The sequence below is a fragment of the Cetorhinus maximus genome, chromosome 11, assembly GCF_964194155.1.
Source record: "Cetorhinus maximus chromosome 11, sCetMax3.hap1.1, whole genome shotgun sequence".
Classification (NCBI taxonomy): Eukaryota; Metazoa; Chordata; class Chondrichthyes; order Lamniformes; family Cetorhinidae; genus Cetorhinus; species Cetorhinus maximus.
The window spans coordinates 74431459-74449756 of NC_135889.1; the positions used below are offsets into that span (position 1 = coordinate 74431459).

The window sequence follows — 18298 nt, forward strand, 5'->3', positions numbered from 1 at the left end:
CAGTGCCCTTGCACTGTTTAAAATTTTAATGAAAATATACTTTACACTCTACAAGGGTAGAGATGTGGGGTTATTAGACCCTGTTCCTTTTTCTGGCTTTTAACACACCCACACATGTCAAAGGAATATCTCCCCTATTTTGTAGAACTGCTAAGCGCTACTTTGTGAGGGATTGCTTTTCAATAGAGCTACAAATGAAAGGATTAAGTAAGAGTAAAATTAATGAATTTATTAGATTTTTAAAGTAAGCAAAAATTGCACCTAATTAATATGCTGCATTAAAATTTGAGGAACTACTTATGGTCCTTAGCTACCAACCTGTTCTCCTGCTCAAAAGTCTTGCACCATCCCTTGATTTTTGATATCCGAACTAATACCAAAATCGCTATAGGATCTTAATTGAATAATAACCATTATTGGTTAACTCTGCTTCAAGAGATGAAGTGAATTCTTTCATTAGTGTATTTAACCGAGTATCTTGAAGCATATCACAACGATGCATAATAGTTGAGTCTTAATTGTTTAGAAAGCTAAGTGGGAAACTAGAAAGTGATAGATGATCATCAAAAGTGGTTCTGACATCTTGGATATATTGTATTTAAAAGTGGCTGTGCTGGACAAAAAAAATGTCTGATGCTTAAAGACATGCAGATGAATAGATTTCTTATAGTGTATTAGCCTTAAGTTCCCAAGTTCTGATTCAATTAACTTTTTATTTTTTCCCCTCCTGACGTCAGTGGGCAGCGTATATACGTGCCGCAGTCAGAAAAGAGAAAGGCCTTCCAATCCTTGTGGAACTTCTGAGAATGGACAATGATCGGGTTGTTTGCTCTGTTGCTACTGCCTTGAGGAACATGGCCCTTGATGTACGAAACAAAGAACTAATAGGTATGTGACAATTAAACAAAGCTTTACAAGTCAAAAAAGCTTGGTCCAGCTTTTGCATTAAGAATAGTGAGGAGGCTGTCAGCACTCAGTTGAGGGGAAAACAATTGGACAGCCACTCTGAAGTATACAGGTGCAATAAAACAGAAATCCAGAAGTTGCAGGTCAGTTACCCTGCTTGTCTACAAGCCACATTATAATGATGTATTGCTGATAGATTTGGCATTGAAATACATGCATCAAGTTTGGGTACTAGTCACCAGGTACTCACTAAATGTGCCAGAGAACTTCAGGGCTGCTGCATTCAGGGGCAAATGAATTTAATGGTATATTAAGTGCTAATTACTACCAAACTGCCCCTCTGGCCCTGAAAATTTAATTTTATCAATGTGGAGTCTCATTCCTTCAGAACTTAATTAGTGTTAAAGATTTTTAATTTTTTTTACACTTTTGCTTTGTTTATTTCCCTCTTAATCCTATCTCTCTTTTTATTTATATAATTTAACTCTAATTTAGACTTCCTGATCTAGATTCTGCGGCTGAGTATTTTTCAATCAGCTTAATTGAAGAACATTGCTATTTCTTGTCTTGCTCATTGATGTCCTGTAGAGGGCCTCACACTGGATCAGACACCTGATCACAGTAAGTGAGCAACTGTCAACGAGGTGAGTGTGAACAGCTGAGAAATTTCCGGCTGCAATTTTTACTCCTCCACTGTACTTAGATTGTTTATATAGTTCTTAGTAAAAACAAAACTGCTGTTCAGTCGTCATTTGTAAGGAGATTACTGTTTCAAGTGCATACCCTTAATTGTTTTTATTAAACTCCTGGTATTAGATTTAAAATTTTGTTGGGGGACAAACAAAATTATTTTTGCATGAAGTAGTTGGCAATTTTTGTAACTGTTTACTTCCCGTGGTATTGCTAATAGACAACAGAAAATGTTATGCCTCTTTTAGTAATTTGACTTTACTACTTTCTAACTCTTCAGCTCTGTGTTGTGTAAGAACAGTGGATACTTTTACAAAAATATTTATAGTCGTTTGGTACTACAGAAATGAGTATTGCTGGAAAAAGCCATTTTGGCGAAGCTTTTTGTCTTGCAGTCATTGGGACAATCACAAGAATACCAATGTTGGGAAGCAACAACTTTACACTGCATGAGAAGAGAATGCTGATTGGTTGACAAATGGACCCTGTAGCGGCATTGCCATGGGGAATGCACCAGTTAATGGTGACTGACAGTTAACTGCCAAGCATTGTTTGAAATTTAACCATTGGGTACAGTCTGTACCTTGCCCTTTGCAAACAGCGGAAGGGACATGCTGTTTGATATGAAAATGTCTTTTTTTCTCTGCAGTACAAAATATATTTATTTATGGCATCAGACAAATCCTAATCCCTGCACCTTAACTCCTTATCAGAATAATTACCACAAGTTCTAGATTCCCCAACTAGTGGAAATAACGTATCGCTATATACCTATCTTTTCCCTTTTTATTGCTTAAACTTCAAATAAGTCACCCCTTAAGCTTCTAAATTCCAGGGAATGTAGCCCCTGTTTGTGTAATCTCTACTTGCAATTTAACCCTAGGAGTCCATGTATCATTCTGGTAAACCTATGCTGCACTCCACCAAAGGTCAAATAACCTTCCAGAAGAGTGTGCCTGGAACTACTTTCGGTACTCTAGGCGTGAAGTAACCATGCTTTGTATAGCTGAAGAATAGCTTCTACTTCCATGTACTCCATTCCTCCAGATATAAAGGCTGGCATTCCATTAGCCTTATTGATTATTTTTTGTACCTGTTCATGATATTTTAATAATCTGTGTATCTGGACCTCCTGTGTTCCCAGCTTTTCAGCGTTCAAAGTACCCTGCTCTATCCTCCTTGGGTCCATTGTAGATGACCATACATTTGCCACAGATCTGTTCTGATAAAAGGACATCGATCTGAAACATTGACATTTGCTGTCTGACCTGCTGACTATTTCCAGCATTTTCTGTTTTTATCTTGTCTTGCTCCAATCTGTGATGATCCTCCTCCCTCTTGATCCATGATAATGGCATACAATAAGGTCACAAGGTTGAATAGTGCTTAGTACTAAAATCTGTCATGGCCCGACTCTGAAAAATGTGTTGCCAGAATAGCAAAAAAAAATGTTTGAGTTTTCTAGGAGCAGAAATTTGAGTTCAAATTCTCCAGACCCCTCTTTGTTAAGAACTCTGCCCAATGATTCTACCAGTGCCGCACTTTATACTTCTCAGGCTAAGTTGATGCAAGTGCATCCAGATGACTAGGAAATTTGTAGCTGCTGTGCCACTGGCTTTCATTCTGCCAAATGCAGATGAGGCCAATGGGGACTCTAGTGTGTGGATTCCAGGGTAGCTCAAGGCATGAGGAAACTTGGGAAGCAATTTAAATAATCATACTGAAGCTATTTCCACCTGAATATACACAATGAAATTCCTGTGCAACGTTTCAGAGCTGATGGACAAAGCAGTGAGGAAATCCAGCCAAAAGTGTGCTAAATAGGTTTAATTGACAAAATGAATAACAATTTTTAAACATTTTTTTCATGGAAAGTGGGCTTCGCTGACTAGGCCAGTATTTGTTGCCCATCCCTAATTGCCCTCGAGATGGTGGTGATGAGCTGCTGCCTTGTACCAGTGCAGTCCATGTGGTGTAGGTACACAGTGCTGATAGGAAGGGAGTTCCAGGATTTTGACCCAGGGAGAGTGAAGGAATAGTGATATAGTTCCAAGTCAAGATGGTGTGTGGCTTGGGGGAAAACTTGCAGGTGGTGGTGTTCCCATGCACCTCTTGCCCTTGTACTTCTCAATGGAGGAGGTCATGGTTTGGAAAGTGCTATCAGAGGAGTCTTGGTGAGTTGCTGTAGTATATCTTGTAGATGGTACACACCACTGCCACTGTAGTCAGTGGTGAAAGGAGTGTATGTTTAAAGTGGTGCCAGCCAAGCTTTGTCCTGGATGGTGTGGAGTTTCTTGAGTGTGGTTGGAGCCACACTCATCCAGGAAAATGGTGAGTATGCCATCGCACTCCGGCCTTGTTAGCCTTGTTAGATGGTGGACAGGCTTTGGAGAGTCAGGAGATGAGTTACTCACCTCAGAATTCCCAGCCTCTGACCTCTTTTGGCCACCGTGTTTTTATGGCTAATCTAGTTCATTTTCTGGTCAATGGTAACCCCCCCAGGATGCTGTTAGTGGAGGATTTAATGATGGTAATGCCATTGAATGTCAAGGGAGATGGTTAGATTCTGTCTTGTTGGAGATGATCATTGCCTGGCACTTGTGTGCTGCAAATGTTACTTGCCATTTATCAGCCCAGGCCTGTATGTTGTCCAGATCTCACTGCATATGGACAGAGACTGCTTCAGTATCTGAAGAGCCACAAATGTTACTCAACATAATCATCAGCAAACATCCTTATTTCTGACTTTGATGGAGGGATGATTGAAGCAGCTGAAGATGGTTGGCCTAGAGCACTACCCTGAAAAACACCAACAATGTCTTGAGGCTGAGATGATTGACCTCCAACAACCACAACCAACTTCCTTAATGCTAAGTAAGACTCCAGCTAGTTGAGGCTTTTCCCCTAATTCTCATTGACTTCAGTTTTGCAAAGACTTAATGCCACACTTGGTCAAAAGCTGTCTTGGTATCGAGGGCAGCCATTATCATTTGAGTTCAGCTCTTTCGTTCATGTTTGGACCAAGGCGGTAATGAGGGCAGGAGCTGAATGGCCTTGGCAGGATCCCAAACTGAGCATCAGTGAGCAGGTTATTGCTGAGTAAGTGCTACCTGATAGCACTGTTGATGACACCTTCCATCAATTTGTGATCGAGAGTAGACAGATGGGGCAGTAGTTTGCCGGCTTGGCTTTGTCCTGTTTTTTGTGAACAGGACATACCTGGGTAATTTTCCAGCTAGATGCCAGTGTTGTAGCTGTCCTGGAACAGATTGTCTAAGGGTGCAACTTGTTCTGAAGCAAAAGTCTCCAGTGCTCTTGCCTGAATATTGTCAGGACCTTTAGCCTTTGCAATATCCAGTGCCTTCAGCCGTTTCTTGATATCACATGCAGTGAATCGAATTGGGTGAAGACTGGCATCTGTAGCACTGAGGTCCTCAAGAGTAGGCTGAGATGGATCCTCCACTCGACAGCATCTTCAGCCCAGCCAGAAATGCCAAATGTTTCAGCGTTGTCTTTTGCACTGATGTGCTGGCCTTCCCTATCACTGAGGATGGGAATATTTGTGGAGCCACTGCCTCCAGTGCGTTGTTTAATTGTCCTCTGCTATTCATGACAGGATCTGACTGGACTGCAGAGCTTAGATCTGAGCCATTGGCTGTGGGATTGCTTAGCTCTGTCTATTGCATTCTGCTGCCACAGTTTGGCATGTAAGTAGTCCTGTGTTGCACCTTCATCAGGTTGACGCCTCATTTTTAGGTATGCCTGGCTCTGCTCCTGGCATGCCCTCCTACAATCTTCTTTGAGCCAGGGTTGATCCCCCAGCTTGTTGGTAATGGTAGGGGACATGCTAGGTCATGAGGTTACAGATTTTGGTTGAATGCAATTCTCCTGCTGATGGCCCACAGCGCCTCAGGGATGCCCAGTTTTGAGTTGCTATATCTGTTCCAAATCTATCCCATCTAGCATAGTGGTAGTGCGATGCAACCCGATGGAGGGTATCCTTCATGTGAAGGCAGGACTTAATTTCCACAAGGACTAAACAGTGGTCTCTCCTACCAATACTGTCATCGACAGATGCATCTGCAACAGGTAAATTGTTGAGGACGTGATCAAGTCGGTTTTTCCTTTTAGATGGTTTCCCCACTACCTGCTGCAGACCCAGTCTAACAGCTATGTCTTTTAGGACTCAGCCAGTGAAGTCAGTAGTGGTGCTACCGAGCAATTCTTGGTGATGGACATTGAAGTCCCTCACCCAGAGTACGTTTTGTGCCTTTGCCACCCTTAGTGCTTCTTCCATTTGGTGTTCAACATGCAGGAGTACTGATTCATCAGCTGAGGGGAGGCAGTCGGTGGTAATCAGCTGGAATTTTCCTTGCCCATGTTTAACCTGATACCATGAGATTTCATGGGGTCTGGAGTTGATGCTGAGGATTCCCAGGGCAGCTTCCTCCTGACTATACCACTGTGCCACCACTTCTGGTAGATTTGCCCTGCCGGTGGGATAGAACATATCCAGAGATGGTGATGTCTTTAAGGCATGATTTGGTAAATATGATTATCAGCCTGTTGTTGGATAGCTCTCCCAATTTCGGCACAAGCTCTCAGATGTTAGTAAGGAGGACGTTGCAAGGCTGACAGAGCTGGTGCCATTGTTGTTTCTGGTGCCTTTGTCGATGCCAGATGTCTGTCTGGTTTCATTCCTTTTAGGCTTTGTAGCAGTTTGATACAACTGAGTGGCTTGCTAAACCATTTCTAAGGTAGGGCATTAAAGAGTCAACCACATTGCTGTGTGTCTGGAGTCACATGTAAGAACAGCAGATTTCTTTCCCTAAGATTTCCTTTCCATTAGTGAACCAGATGGGTTTTTATGACCATCGACAATGGTTTCATGAGCTTTTAATTGCAGATTTTTTATTAATTGAATTTAAATTCCACCAGCTGCTGTGTTGGAATTTGAACCTATGTCCCCAGATGATTAGCTTGGGCCTCTGGTTTACAATTCCAGTGTCATTACCACTAGACTAGCACCTCGCCCTATAAAAACTGTTTAGTTGTACCACAATAATTCAGCATTAACTCCTTGCTGATTAGAATTTTTCCTGGTTGAGCAAGGCAACAAAGGAACATTATTTGCATTTGTGCACAGGAAGAATTTGGGGATGAGTTATGGTTAAAGTATAGTATTTTAAAATGAAGTGAATCCACATAATTTAAAAAGCCATGATGACCTTTAGCGACAGCAAGTAGGGATGATATGGCAGACATTGAAGAGGTTTTCACATGACTAAGGACATTAAACACATTGTTAATTTCATCTCATTTGACAGACTCGTGGGCAGAAGTTTATCCAGCTAGATTTGAGAAGAGAGCATGACCTAACGAAGAGAAGGAAATTTGTTTATCACAAGCCCAGAGCTAGTTAATGTGTGATTTGATTAGCACCGGCTGTGTATTCATTTTTCTATAAGATAAATTTGTACAATGTAAAGTGGTTGGATGTGAATCACTGAAATGTTTTAAATCCAGCCACTGAGACTGGAGAAGTGATATTTGGTTATGATCACAATGGGTTTCTTTGTTATTGTTATGGTTAGATGATGGGCATTATGGGGAGCCTTTGAAAGTAAGTTGCTTGGAGTGCTTACGCGCATGACCAGTGTCACTTTACCGAAGAGCAAACCTAAGGCAAACATAAGTTGTAAAAGAGCATAATTCCCTAAGAGAGGGTTGGATGAAGATTAACAGATTTTCAAAGAATGTAGGTGATTTTATGGTAAACTTTTTTTATTTTATCATTTCAGTAATGTTATGTTCGGTTTTATTACCTGTAAACATTGTGAATTGGTTATGAAAACGACATGGACAAAACATTTCCTCTGGACTGCTCAGGCATATGCAGCAACACAGCAATTGGGAATGGGCCAAGAAGGTTATACACAAACAGTGCTGCCCTTGAGATGCATGCATGCGCAGCTATACAGCAATCTTAAAGGGACTGTACAGTACAACAATTTGTGCGCTGAAGAAACATTAGAGGGAATATTGCCTACTGAAAGGAATCTGAAAACATTAATTTGGTTTGTTTTGTGGATGTTACTTCTGGTTTTGTAATGCTGAATTAAATTAAGTAATTTCATTGGTTGTTTTTGCAGGCTTGCTGCTTCCTAGTTGGCTGTGGCAGAGTTTCTAGCTATCGTTAATTGGATATTTGAGCAAGTCAGCATGGTTAACTTGTAAACTATGCTTCTTTAAGTCAATTATTAAAACATGATGGTTAATATAGGGAGCAATGGGCACCCTGGGTGTGCCATGTGCACTTAAAGTCTAATCTACACAAGATATGAAACTTTGTGTAGATTTTTTCCTTCCAAATAATTTGAATTATAATCTAAGAGGAAAAAATTGATGTCTGTGTCTCGGAGTTCTGCACCCTTTTGATAGGTATTCTATCAATTTAAGCAATAGTAAAACTGTTCACCATGCTCCTTGTGTTACAGTTAGTGTATTCCACTTGTGTTTTCTGTATGCCTGGCCTTTCTTGAAAATCTTTTGTATACAGAAAGACAGTCAAGATACTAAGAAAAGTTATCCAAACAAAACATTTCCATATTTATTGTTGGTGTCAAAGATCCTGCAAGAATTATGGCCAGATCACATTTTATACATTTTTGGTACATACAACAGTTGTGGCCTCATTTCCTAGGGCAGGCACTGTGACAGGTAACTGCAACCATCTTTAAGCATTTGCCACACTCCTGACCTGGAGCTGAGACATCTTGAAGGAAGATGTATCTTTATTTAAAATATTCCCCTTTTTTATTTATGCAAATTGTACTCTATATTCCTTTAATGTTTTAGAAACATCAATTCGGTTAGCATGCTCACTCACTAGTCAGCTTCACTCTTGGATCACTCCAGTGACATCAACTTGAACTAAAGGGGAACAGAAAGAATTGCACCATGAACTGGAGAGTGAAAGAGGAGGAAAGGCATTTGAATTACTAATAGCCATAAGCAAATTAATAATCAGATTTAACAAGAGAGTTTTAAGAATTATCTTTAACCCAAGGTTTCTCCAACAGTCCAATTAATCTGGTATGTTGTGTATACCTGCATCCTAAATTACAATAAGCCTTTGCCATTGTACTGTTAGTACAACTGCATCAAGAGGTATATAGTGCAGTGGGGGAAGGGAGAGGTGCTTTAGGCTGTTTCCGCTTCTTTAAAGGCGTTGGTTTGTTTTTGTTCATTTTGAAGATTGGCATGTCTACATTGGAAAGAACCACATAGCACTGAAGAATAAAATGGGATGAAAATACAACCAATATTTTATATTGATTCCATACTACCTTTCTTTCTCCAGGCAAGTATGCAATGCGGGATCTTGTGCATCGCCTTCCAGGGGGTTCAACACTGATGAAGCTTTCCGATGACACTGTTGCTGCGGTTTGTTGTGCTTTACATGAAGTTACTATTAAGAACATGGAGAATGCCAAAGCATTAGCTGATGTTGGAGGAGTCGAGAAACTTGTAAATATTACAAGGGGGAAGGGAGAAAGGCAAGTATTCAAGTGGGAAACATAATGTGATAAATATTGTAATTTGCATTTTTCTGTCGCGATCCCAGCTGATGTTATGACTGGACAAGCCTGATCCCAGGATGGAACCTGGCTTGATAGACCCTAACTTTTATTTTTTGTTTAGATACATGGAGAGTGGCTACTGAACAAAGTCACAGGAGTCAGCTGATGAGCTTTTAACAAAAGAATAAAACATATATTAAACAAGAAAAGATTAACTATATTACAATACTCCTTCACCCACGCCTGTACCTTTACAGATATATACAGTTTCGTAAGGATAACACAAGTTACAAAAACTATCTTATGCTCTAATGTTCACCGTAAGTACGCAGTGCATGTAAACCAATGAACGACCTGTGGTCAGGCACACCACACTCTGAAACTAAGTGACAGATGCAACCCCAAATGGATGCTATGGATCTCTCCTCAGCTACCCCCCCCAGATGCTTATCACACAGCGAGCCAACCAGTCTCACTGAACTCCGCCTTTCACACAAGGGTTTCTAATCTCCACTCCCCAAGAGCCACTTTGGAATCTTTGAAACAGACATTCTCTCAGGCGCCTTCCGCAAGGGTCCACCTCCAGGGTTTTGAACTCTCCTTCCATTGTTCCTCTCCCCTGGATCACCACATGCATACAAGTTTCCTTCCATGCGCACACTCTCACTGACTCAGCTGTGCCACTGCTTCACATGCTCATAGTAAAAAGTTACAGACCTTTGGCTGTCCCCATGGATTTCCTGGCTTCTCCCAAGCCTATATTGCTTTAAATCTGTGTCCTGCAGCTTTCTCCCTCTAAGCTTGGAGCCTTCCTCTCTGTTCCTTACTTTCACTCCCACAGAAAAGGACCTTTTCCAGATTCTTGTCCTTCGACCAGACTGACCACTTGGGACCTTTCCTGTTCCACTCCCCTTGATTTGGGGACTTCCTTCTTTAGTTCCTGGGATCTGCTCCTGAAGTTCCTTCTCCTGTGCCCAACTTCTCCTGGTGGCTGGCTTCAACTTTAGTTTGGAACTTGCTATCTGTCCCTCTGCTATCCAGGCTCACTGGGATCCTGGCTTCAACTGAACTTAAGCTGCTGTGTGTGTGCGCGTGTTATTAAACTTAAACATATACCTTATTCATTGCACACCGAAATACAAATAACTTAAGCTATCTCCATTTCCTAACACATTCCCAATGTACCTTTCGCACACCATGGTTATGTGTAGCAACTCAATGCTAGGAATTAGGTACTATTCTTGGCTGTCCATTCTTAATATGAGATGCCTCTCTGTGGCCCATGTGAAATTTTTTCTCCCCTCTTCAATGTCTGTTGGTCATAGCTGTGCATTACCCTGTCTACCTTTAACCTATTGGCCTGAGAACACTTGATACAATCTTGCTGCAAGAAGGTGAAGATAGCCCTGTCCATTTCTATTATCTTCTCTAGAATTATGGTACCAATTTGTACAGTGGAGCTCTTGCCAAGAACAAATGACTCAACAACCAGTACAGGTGATTTTAAGGCTGTCAACTGACAGCCATTCTCTCTTCAGAAAGGTGAAGAAATGCCAAAACACAACTCTTGCAAGGCTATAAAAGGCTTCCCTATCATTTAAAAGCCAACACTCAGGCAATTACCTACCTGACTGATATTAGTCAGTTGAGGCTTTCAGTGGCATGAAGTTGTTTGCTCTTTGCCAGCACGCCCAGGGTACTGGGCAGACAAAATAGCTATTGAGAATGCAGCAAAAAATGTCTTTAATTTGGGATGGCATATTAGTTTAGGAGCTTTCACAAATTTGGGTGGTGTTGATTATTTGGTTGAGGGACTACCACCTATTAGTTGATAATTGGCTGGTGAGAGCCAAGAAAAATTCAGGAGCACTGTTCAGGAATTTACAGCTTTCAGAAATAGTTAAGGAAAATTTTCATATCGGCAAGATCCTTTGGCCCATACTAGATCTATTCTGTCTTTCAAAAGAATGCTCTTGGTAGAATTGCAGATTTGCAAATTTACCAGTTGCTGTTACTTCTCTATCGCTAGATCAAAATCCTGGAACTCCCTCCCCCAGAGTACTGTGGGTGTACATATACCACATGCATTGTAGTAGTTCCAAGAAGGCAGCTCACCGCCACCTTCTTGAGGGCAGTTAAGGATAGACAATAAAAATGCTGGCCTGGCCAGCGTGCTCACGTCCCGTGAAAGAATAAAGAAAAAAAAAATTGGGTAACTCTGAAAGTCACAGGTGCAAGGTCCAAATGGCTGCCCTCCGCTGTATATTTCTGAGAGAAACCATAACTATTTTTAAAAATGGAGTTGTAGCATCTGGTAATTTATGGGACAATCCAATGTGAATTTATTTCTGCATGATCTTTTAAAAGATGCTAATCTATCTGTCATATTGCATAACAACCATTGTGTAGGCAATAGTTTAATTCCTGGATTGAGGAATATTAATTATTAACAGGAAATGTAAAAGAATACACAGCAGGTCAGGTGGAAAAGGAAATAAAGTTGACGTTTCAGGTCTGTGACCTTTCAGCAGAACTGGGAAATTAGAGATATAACCAGTTTTAAGCAACCATAGAAGGAAGGCAGGGGAAGAAGTAACGGGAAGATTTGTGGGGAAGGGTAGAGAAGGCAGAAGTGATTTCAATGGCAGAAGGGATGATGGAGTAAGCCAAAAGGAGGTGACAATGGGAACAAGTAAACAAACAAAAGATGAGCCAAAAGGATAAAAGCAAAATACTACACATACTGCAAATCTGAAATAAACATGGAAAATGCTGGAAATACATATTTCCAACATTTTTATGATTTTGCTATGGGTCTAGAGCAGTTGTAGATGGCAATAGATAAATCATGACCACCTGTTGTCAGAAAAAAGGTGGCTGTGATCGGAAGGTTGAGTCGGGAAGGCTGTAAAGCGCCTGATCAAAAAATGAGATGCTGTTCCTCAAACTTCTGTTAAATTTTATTGGAAAAGGGTAGGAGACAGAGGGTCAGAACATCAGAGTTGGGGCAGAGAATTAAAATGGCGAGCAACTGGAAGCTCAGGGTCACATTTGCAGACTGAAATGAATTATTAAACTAGAAACAGGAACAGGAGTGGGCTCTACGACCCCTCAAGCAATCTTCTGATAGAAATCGCATACTGCATTTCCTTACTGAAGTTTTATTCTGGAATTATTGCTGACTGAATTGGATTAATATTGTACTGTTTTATAGGTTGAATTGTTATTTTAATATTTATGCTTAGTTTTGTATCTCATTAAGGTATTCTCTGAAAGTAGTTAAAGCGGCAGCTCAAGTTTTAAACACACTGTGGCAATATCGTGACCTTCGCAGCATTTATAAAAAGGTAACTCCCAATATACAATTGTTTTTGATTAGAAATCAATAATCTAATCATTGTATTTTTCCCCCACATGATTTTTTTTTGTGTTTGCAGGATGGTTGGAATCAAAGCCATTTCATTACACCAATTTCTACTCTGGAACGTGACAGACACAAATTCTCCACATCTCACCCATCCTTATCAACAACCAATCAGAATATGTCACCTGTTCTTCAATCGGGTCAGTAGTTCATGGTTATCTAAAGAAAATAAATATTGTAATTCCGACTGGTGCTCCAATAGCTATAAAAGTATGGAAATGTTTTGTAACTGAGGTGCCAACCTGGTGAAGCTACAACACAGAACTACTATTCACAAATTATATTTACATTAATGATTTGGACTTTGGAATCAAAAATACAATTTTTAAATTTGTGGATGACACCAAATTTTTTTGTGGGGGATGGTGAGGTGTGGGCAGAATGAGTGGTAGTTAATACTGACTGCGACAAATTACAGAAGGACATTAATAAACTTGCAGAATAGGCAAATGAAGCTCAACAAACGTGAGGCAGTAAAATTTGCTAGGAAGAATAGGGAGCTTACTTATTACTTGGAAGGTGCAAGTCTAGGTAGAGTAGAGGAACAAAGGGATCTGAGTTCAAATACACCAATTGCTAAAAGTTGTTCCACAGGTTCGCAAGGCCATTTTTTTTTAAAAGCAAGCTATGCACTAGACTTTATTTCTAGAAGGGTATTTCTAGAAGGGTCGAATTGAAAATTGGGGTGTTGTGCTTAACCAGTATCAAGCCTTAGAGTACTGTGTGCGGTTCTTGTCTCCATTTAATAAAAATGGTTTGTTTATTCTTGCATGGAATGTGGGTGTCACTGGCAAGGCCAGCGTTTGTTGCCCATCCCTAATTGCCCTTGAACTGAATGGCTTTCTAGGCCATTCCAGAGGACAGTTAGTCAACCAAATTGCTGTGATCCTGGAGTCACATGTAGGCCAAACCAGGCAAGGATGGCAGATTTCCTTTACTTAGGACATGAGTGAACCATTACAGGTGGGTTTTACGAAAATCGATAGATTTATGGTCACCATTACTGAGACTAACTTTCAATTCCAAATTTTATTAATTGAGTTTGAATTCCACCAACTGCTGTGGCGGGGTTTGAACCTGTGTCCCCAGAGGGTTAGCTTAAGCCTTTGGATTACCAGTCCAGTGACATTACCACTATGCCACTGTCTCCTTTGGAGTGGGTACGGAGAAGATTTCTGAGGATGATGCTAGAAAAACATGGGTATACATATCGACAAAGGATTGATGGGCTATGTATCTTTTCTCTTGGAAAAAAGAAGGCTGAGGGGTGACCTAATAGTCTTTAAAATTATGAAAGGTTTTGATAGAGTGGATATAGAGAGAACTTTTTTTTTTGTTGGGAAGAGCATAACTAGAGGCTATCAATATTTGGTAGTCACCAAGAAATGCAACAGGGATTCAGAAGAAACTTCTTTACCTGAAGAGTGGCGGGAATGTGGAACTTGCTACCACAGGAAGTGGTTAAAGCGAATAGCATAGATGCATTTAAGGTGAAGGCGAACATATGTAGGAGAAGGGAATAGATGATTCCAATAGTAGATTTCGATGGGAAAAGATGGGAGGAGGCTGGAGTGGAGTATAAACAGTGGTTGGGTGCTGTTTGTGACACACATTCTATGTAATTCTGTCTGCAGGTAAGAAATCCAGTACTGTTTTCAGTACTATGTATTAAGTTTGTCAACTGAAGTTTGTCACTTTTAAAAGAAATGAAATTGATTGACCTTTTAGGTTAAAGCTCTGTTATTATTGTGATTGTATTGTTTCTGATCTTGCTGTTATCGTAAATGTTGATGCTCAGAAAACTTGCGTTTTAGCAGTGCAAATGTAGTGCATAATTATACAGCCATAAAGTGGTTTTACTGTGTCCTGGAAACCTTTTCTTCCTTATAAACACTTGTGTTACCTTGGACAGAGACTGTAAATTCCATGTGAAATAGCTCTCATCATAAGTGTGCTAGAACATAAATGCTTGAATGGGGCCTAAACTACAGGATGTAAACTAAAGGTTGCTTAATAGTATAAAAGCAAAATACTGCAGATACTGGAAATCTGAAATGAAAACAGAAAATGCTGAAAAAAACTCAGGTCTAACAGCATCTGTGGAGAGAGAAACATATGTTTCGAGTCCATATGACTCTTCAAAGCTCTCTTCTCCACAGATGCTGCCAGACCTGCTGAGTTCCAGCATTTTCTGTTTCAATTGCTTAATAGTACTCTGGTTTATCTATGCTAATTTTTTGATTTAATTTTGTCCAATAATTGTGCACTCATTGTTAAACTCTTGCATTACAATTTAGTACAGTGATAACATTCAAACCTACATAAGTGAATAATGCCTGGAATACAATCAGCCTGGAATTGTCTGAAAATTCTTGGTGTTAAGTGCCAGAGCAGAATTTTTTTGAGGAAATTTACATGTAACTGATTTATTATGTTGGTATTGTGCCAAAGCACCACTATGCACAAATTTCCTCCAATCATGTGCACTGCTCCCCAGTAACATCTGTCAAACCCCCTCTTGATCGTGAACATAGCTGCATCATCATACAAAACAATAGAGAACACACATTTCCTGCATTCGTGTCCATTATGAATTGACTTAAGTTTCTGCCCAAAACTTTAGGCACAGCAAGACCCAAAGCCACTCTTTTTGGTATTTTTTTTCCTCACAGAGGCTTACAATGTATTTTCTACATTTTGATACTTTATTTATGGTGGCATCAGATTCTGTTGCATTTAAAAAGAGAAAGTTCCACTGTTGTATTTTTCTTATGAAATGCCATTTCACATTTAACATTAGCAAGATAAATAGAGCCATAATAGCATATGTTCTGCATTTTCCTCAACCTCTGGTTATTCATGTTGATTTCCACTTTTATCTTGCACCAGTTTTCATGTCCAGGTATATGCTGAAGTAATTGTCAGGAAAATTCAAAGCAAGTTGCCACCAATATCACATAAAAGCAGGTGTAAGTTTCAGGGTAAATTGAATTGAGGAAATTCCAGCTTGTTGCCTTCAACTTCTTTTCAGTCTCAATTAGTAAATGCCCCTTCCATTACCATACTTGTGCAATATTCCTATCATATAATATATATGAATGATACAAGCAAAATGCTGGAAACGCTCATAAGATTAACAAGTTGCATTTATAAAGCACTTTTAACACATCCAAGGTACTTCATAGGAGAATTATCAAACAAAATTTGACACTCAACTGCATAAGACAATATTAGGGCAGATGGCCAAAGACTTGGTCCAAGAGAGAGGTTTTAAGGAGCATCTTAAAGGAGGAGAGTGTTTTAGGGGGGGAATTCCAGAGCTTCAGGCCTTAGCAGTTGAAGGCACAACTGCCAGCAATTAAGATCTGGGCCGTTCAAGAGGCCAGAATTAGATAAGCACTGATATCTTGGAAGGTTGTAGGTCTAGAGGAGATTACAGAGATAGGACCTAGAGCAGGGAATTTAAACAGCGTAGAGACAGCGCGACCAGGAGCAGGAATATAAACAGCGCGGAGAAGACGAGACCAGGAGCGAGGATATAAACAGCATGAAGAAGGTGAGACCAGGAACAGGGATATAAACAGCATGGACAAGACGAGGCCAGGAGCACGTTAGAGTCTGCATTCAGAAAGAAGAATCAAGCTGTGACACCAAAGGGAGGCAGGTAGGTGAGTATTTCCTATTTGTTTTATCTAAACTAGGGAATAAACTGGCAAGCCTTCATTTTTCCTTAAAAGTAAGGCTTATTATTACTAGTAAAGTGTATTAGTAGGGTTTATCGGTATTAGTAAGATTTATTAGTCTTGCTAAGATTTATTAATAGAGATTTATTAGCATGGTAAAGGTTTATTAGCAGTAGTAAGAATTATTAGAAGTAGCAAGGTTATTAAGTAACAAGGCGGAGGGGCATGTTAGTGGGGTGGTGAAAAAGGCATATGGGACACTTGCCTTTATCAATCGAGGCATAGATTACAAAAGTAATGTTGGAGTTGTATAGAACCTTGGTGAGGCCACAGCTGGAGTACTGTGTGCAGTTCTGGCCACCACATTATAGGAAGGATGTGATTGCACTGGAGGGGGTGCAGAGGAGTTTCACCAGGATGTTGCTTGGGATGAAACATTTAAGTTATGAAGAGAGGCTGGATAGACTTGGGTTGTTTTATTTGTAGTAGAGAAGACTGAGGGGCGACCTGATTAAGGTGTGCAAGATTGAGGGGCATGGACAGGGTGGATAGGGAGCAGCTGTTCCCCTTAGTTGAAGGGTCAGTCACAAGGGTACATAAGTTCAAGGTGAGGGACAGGAGGTTTAGGGGGGGATGTGAGGAAAAACTTTTTTACCCAGAGGGTGGTGACGGTCTGGAATGCGCTGCCTGGGAGGGTGGTGGCGGGTTGCCTCACATCCTTTAAAAAGCACCTGGATGAGCACTTGGCACGCCATAACATTCAAGGCTATGGGCCAAGTGCTGGTAAATGGGGTTAGGTAGGTGAAGTGTTTCTCACGTGTCGGTGCAGACTCGATGGACTGAAGGGCCTCTTCTGCACTGTGATCCTGTGAAAAATGCCAGGGCTGCCCCAACCTCGAATGCATATCCTTTGCTATGTCGGAACTCCAGGACGCTTCCCATGAACTGGATAACCAATTGTACAGGAAGTGTCGTCAGTTACAGCAGCTTGAGCTCTGGGTTTCAGAACTTGAGCAGCAGCTGGTGTCAATGTGGTGCATGTGAGGTTGAGACCTTCATGGAGAGCATGTTTATATATGTGGTCACACCTCAACTTAAGAGTATGCAGAGATAAAGGGAATGAGTGACCACCAAACAGGCAGGTAGTGCAGGAGTCCCCTGAGTGCATCCTCTCCAACCAGTATTCAGTTCTGAATACTGATGAGTGTGATGGTGTAGTACATGGTAATCTCCAGATTACATCTGGTACCACCCACAGGTGACTATAGAAATAGGATAAAGCAGATGATTGCATAGCTGAAGAGATGGTGCAAGAGGGAGGGCTTTTGATTCTTAGCATATTGAGACTAGCTTTGGGAGTGATGTGATTCCAGGCGGGTTGAACCTATATAGAACAGGGACTGAGTTCCTTGCGAAGTGATTTGTTGGTGCTATTGACGAACATTTAAACTAACTGGACACAGGTGTGGCAATCAGAAGATAATATCAGAGTGGATTACCAAGGTGCACAGAATACGGGGAGAGAGAGATAGAGCACTAGGGTAGGGAATAGTAAGTTATTAGTTGGGGCCAGAGTCAAGGAAAAAGTAATAAGGCCTAAATTGGGTTTACAATGAATGTATAGAGTGTGGTAAATAAGATCAGTGAATTACCGATGCAGATTGCCATATGGAAATATGATGTGGCTATAACAGAGACCTGGCTCAAAGAAGGGCAGGACTCGGTGTTAAACATTCCTGGATACAAGGTGGTCAGGAAAGGAAGAAAAGAGGGAGGGGTGGTGTATTGATCAAGGAGAGCATTGCTGTGCTAGAGAAGGAGGGTGTCTAAGGGATCAAGGACATAATCGATTTGGTTGGAGCTAAGGAACAAAAAAGGTGCAGTTACATTATTTGGTGTGGCCTATAGGCTACCAACTAATGGGGAGGATGTGGAGGAACAAATTGGCAAGGAAGCTACTGAAATTCAAGAATTATAGAGTAGTTATAATGGGGGACTTATCTGAATAAACA

General features: G+C 40.7%; 1 protein-coding gene across 2 annotated transcripts in view; it reads left to right on the forward strand.

Moving 5' to 3' along the window:
* The window catches only part of pkp4 (plakophilin 4), a 181508-nt gene that overhangs the window by 151018 nt on the left and 12192 nt on the right, over positions 1–18298 (forward strand). For both annotated transcript variants that reach the window (XM_078552220.1, XM_078552221.1), the window contains exons 16-19: positions 738–888; positions 8960–9155; positions 12442–12526; positions 12617–12743. In XM_078552220.1, the coding sequence (XP_078408346.1) occupies positions 738–888; positions 8960–9155; positions 12442–12526; positions 12617–12743 (559 nt within the window). The remainder of the gene's footprint in view (positions 1–737; positions 889–8959; positions 9156–12441; positions 12527–12616; positions 12744–18298) is intronic.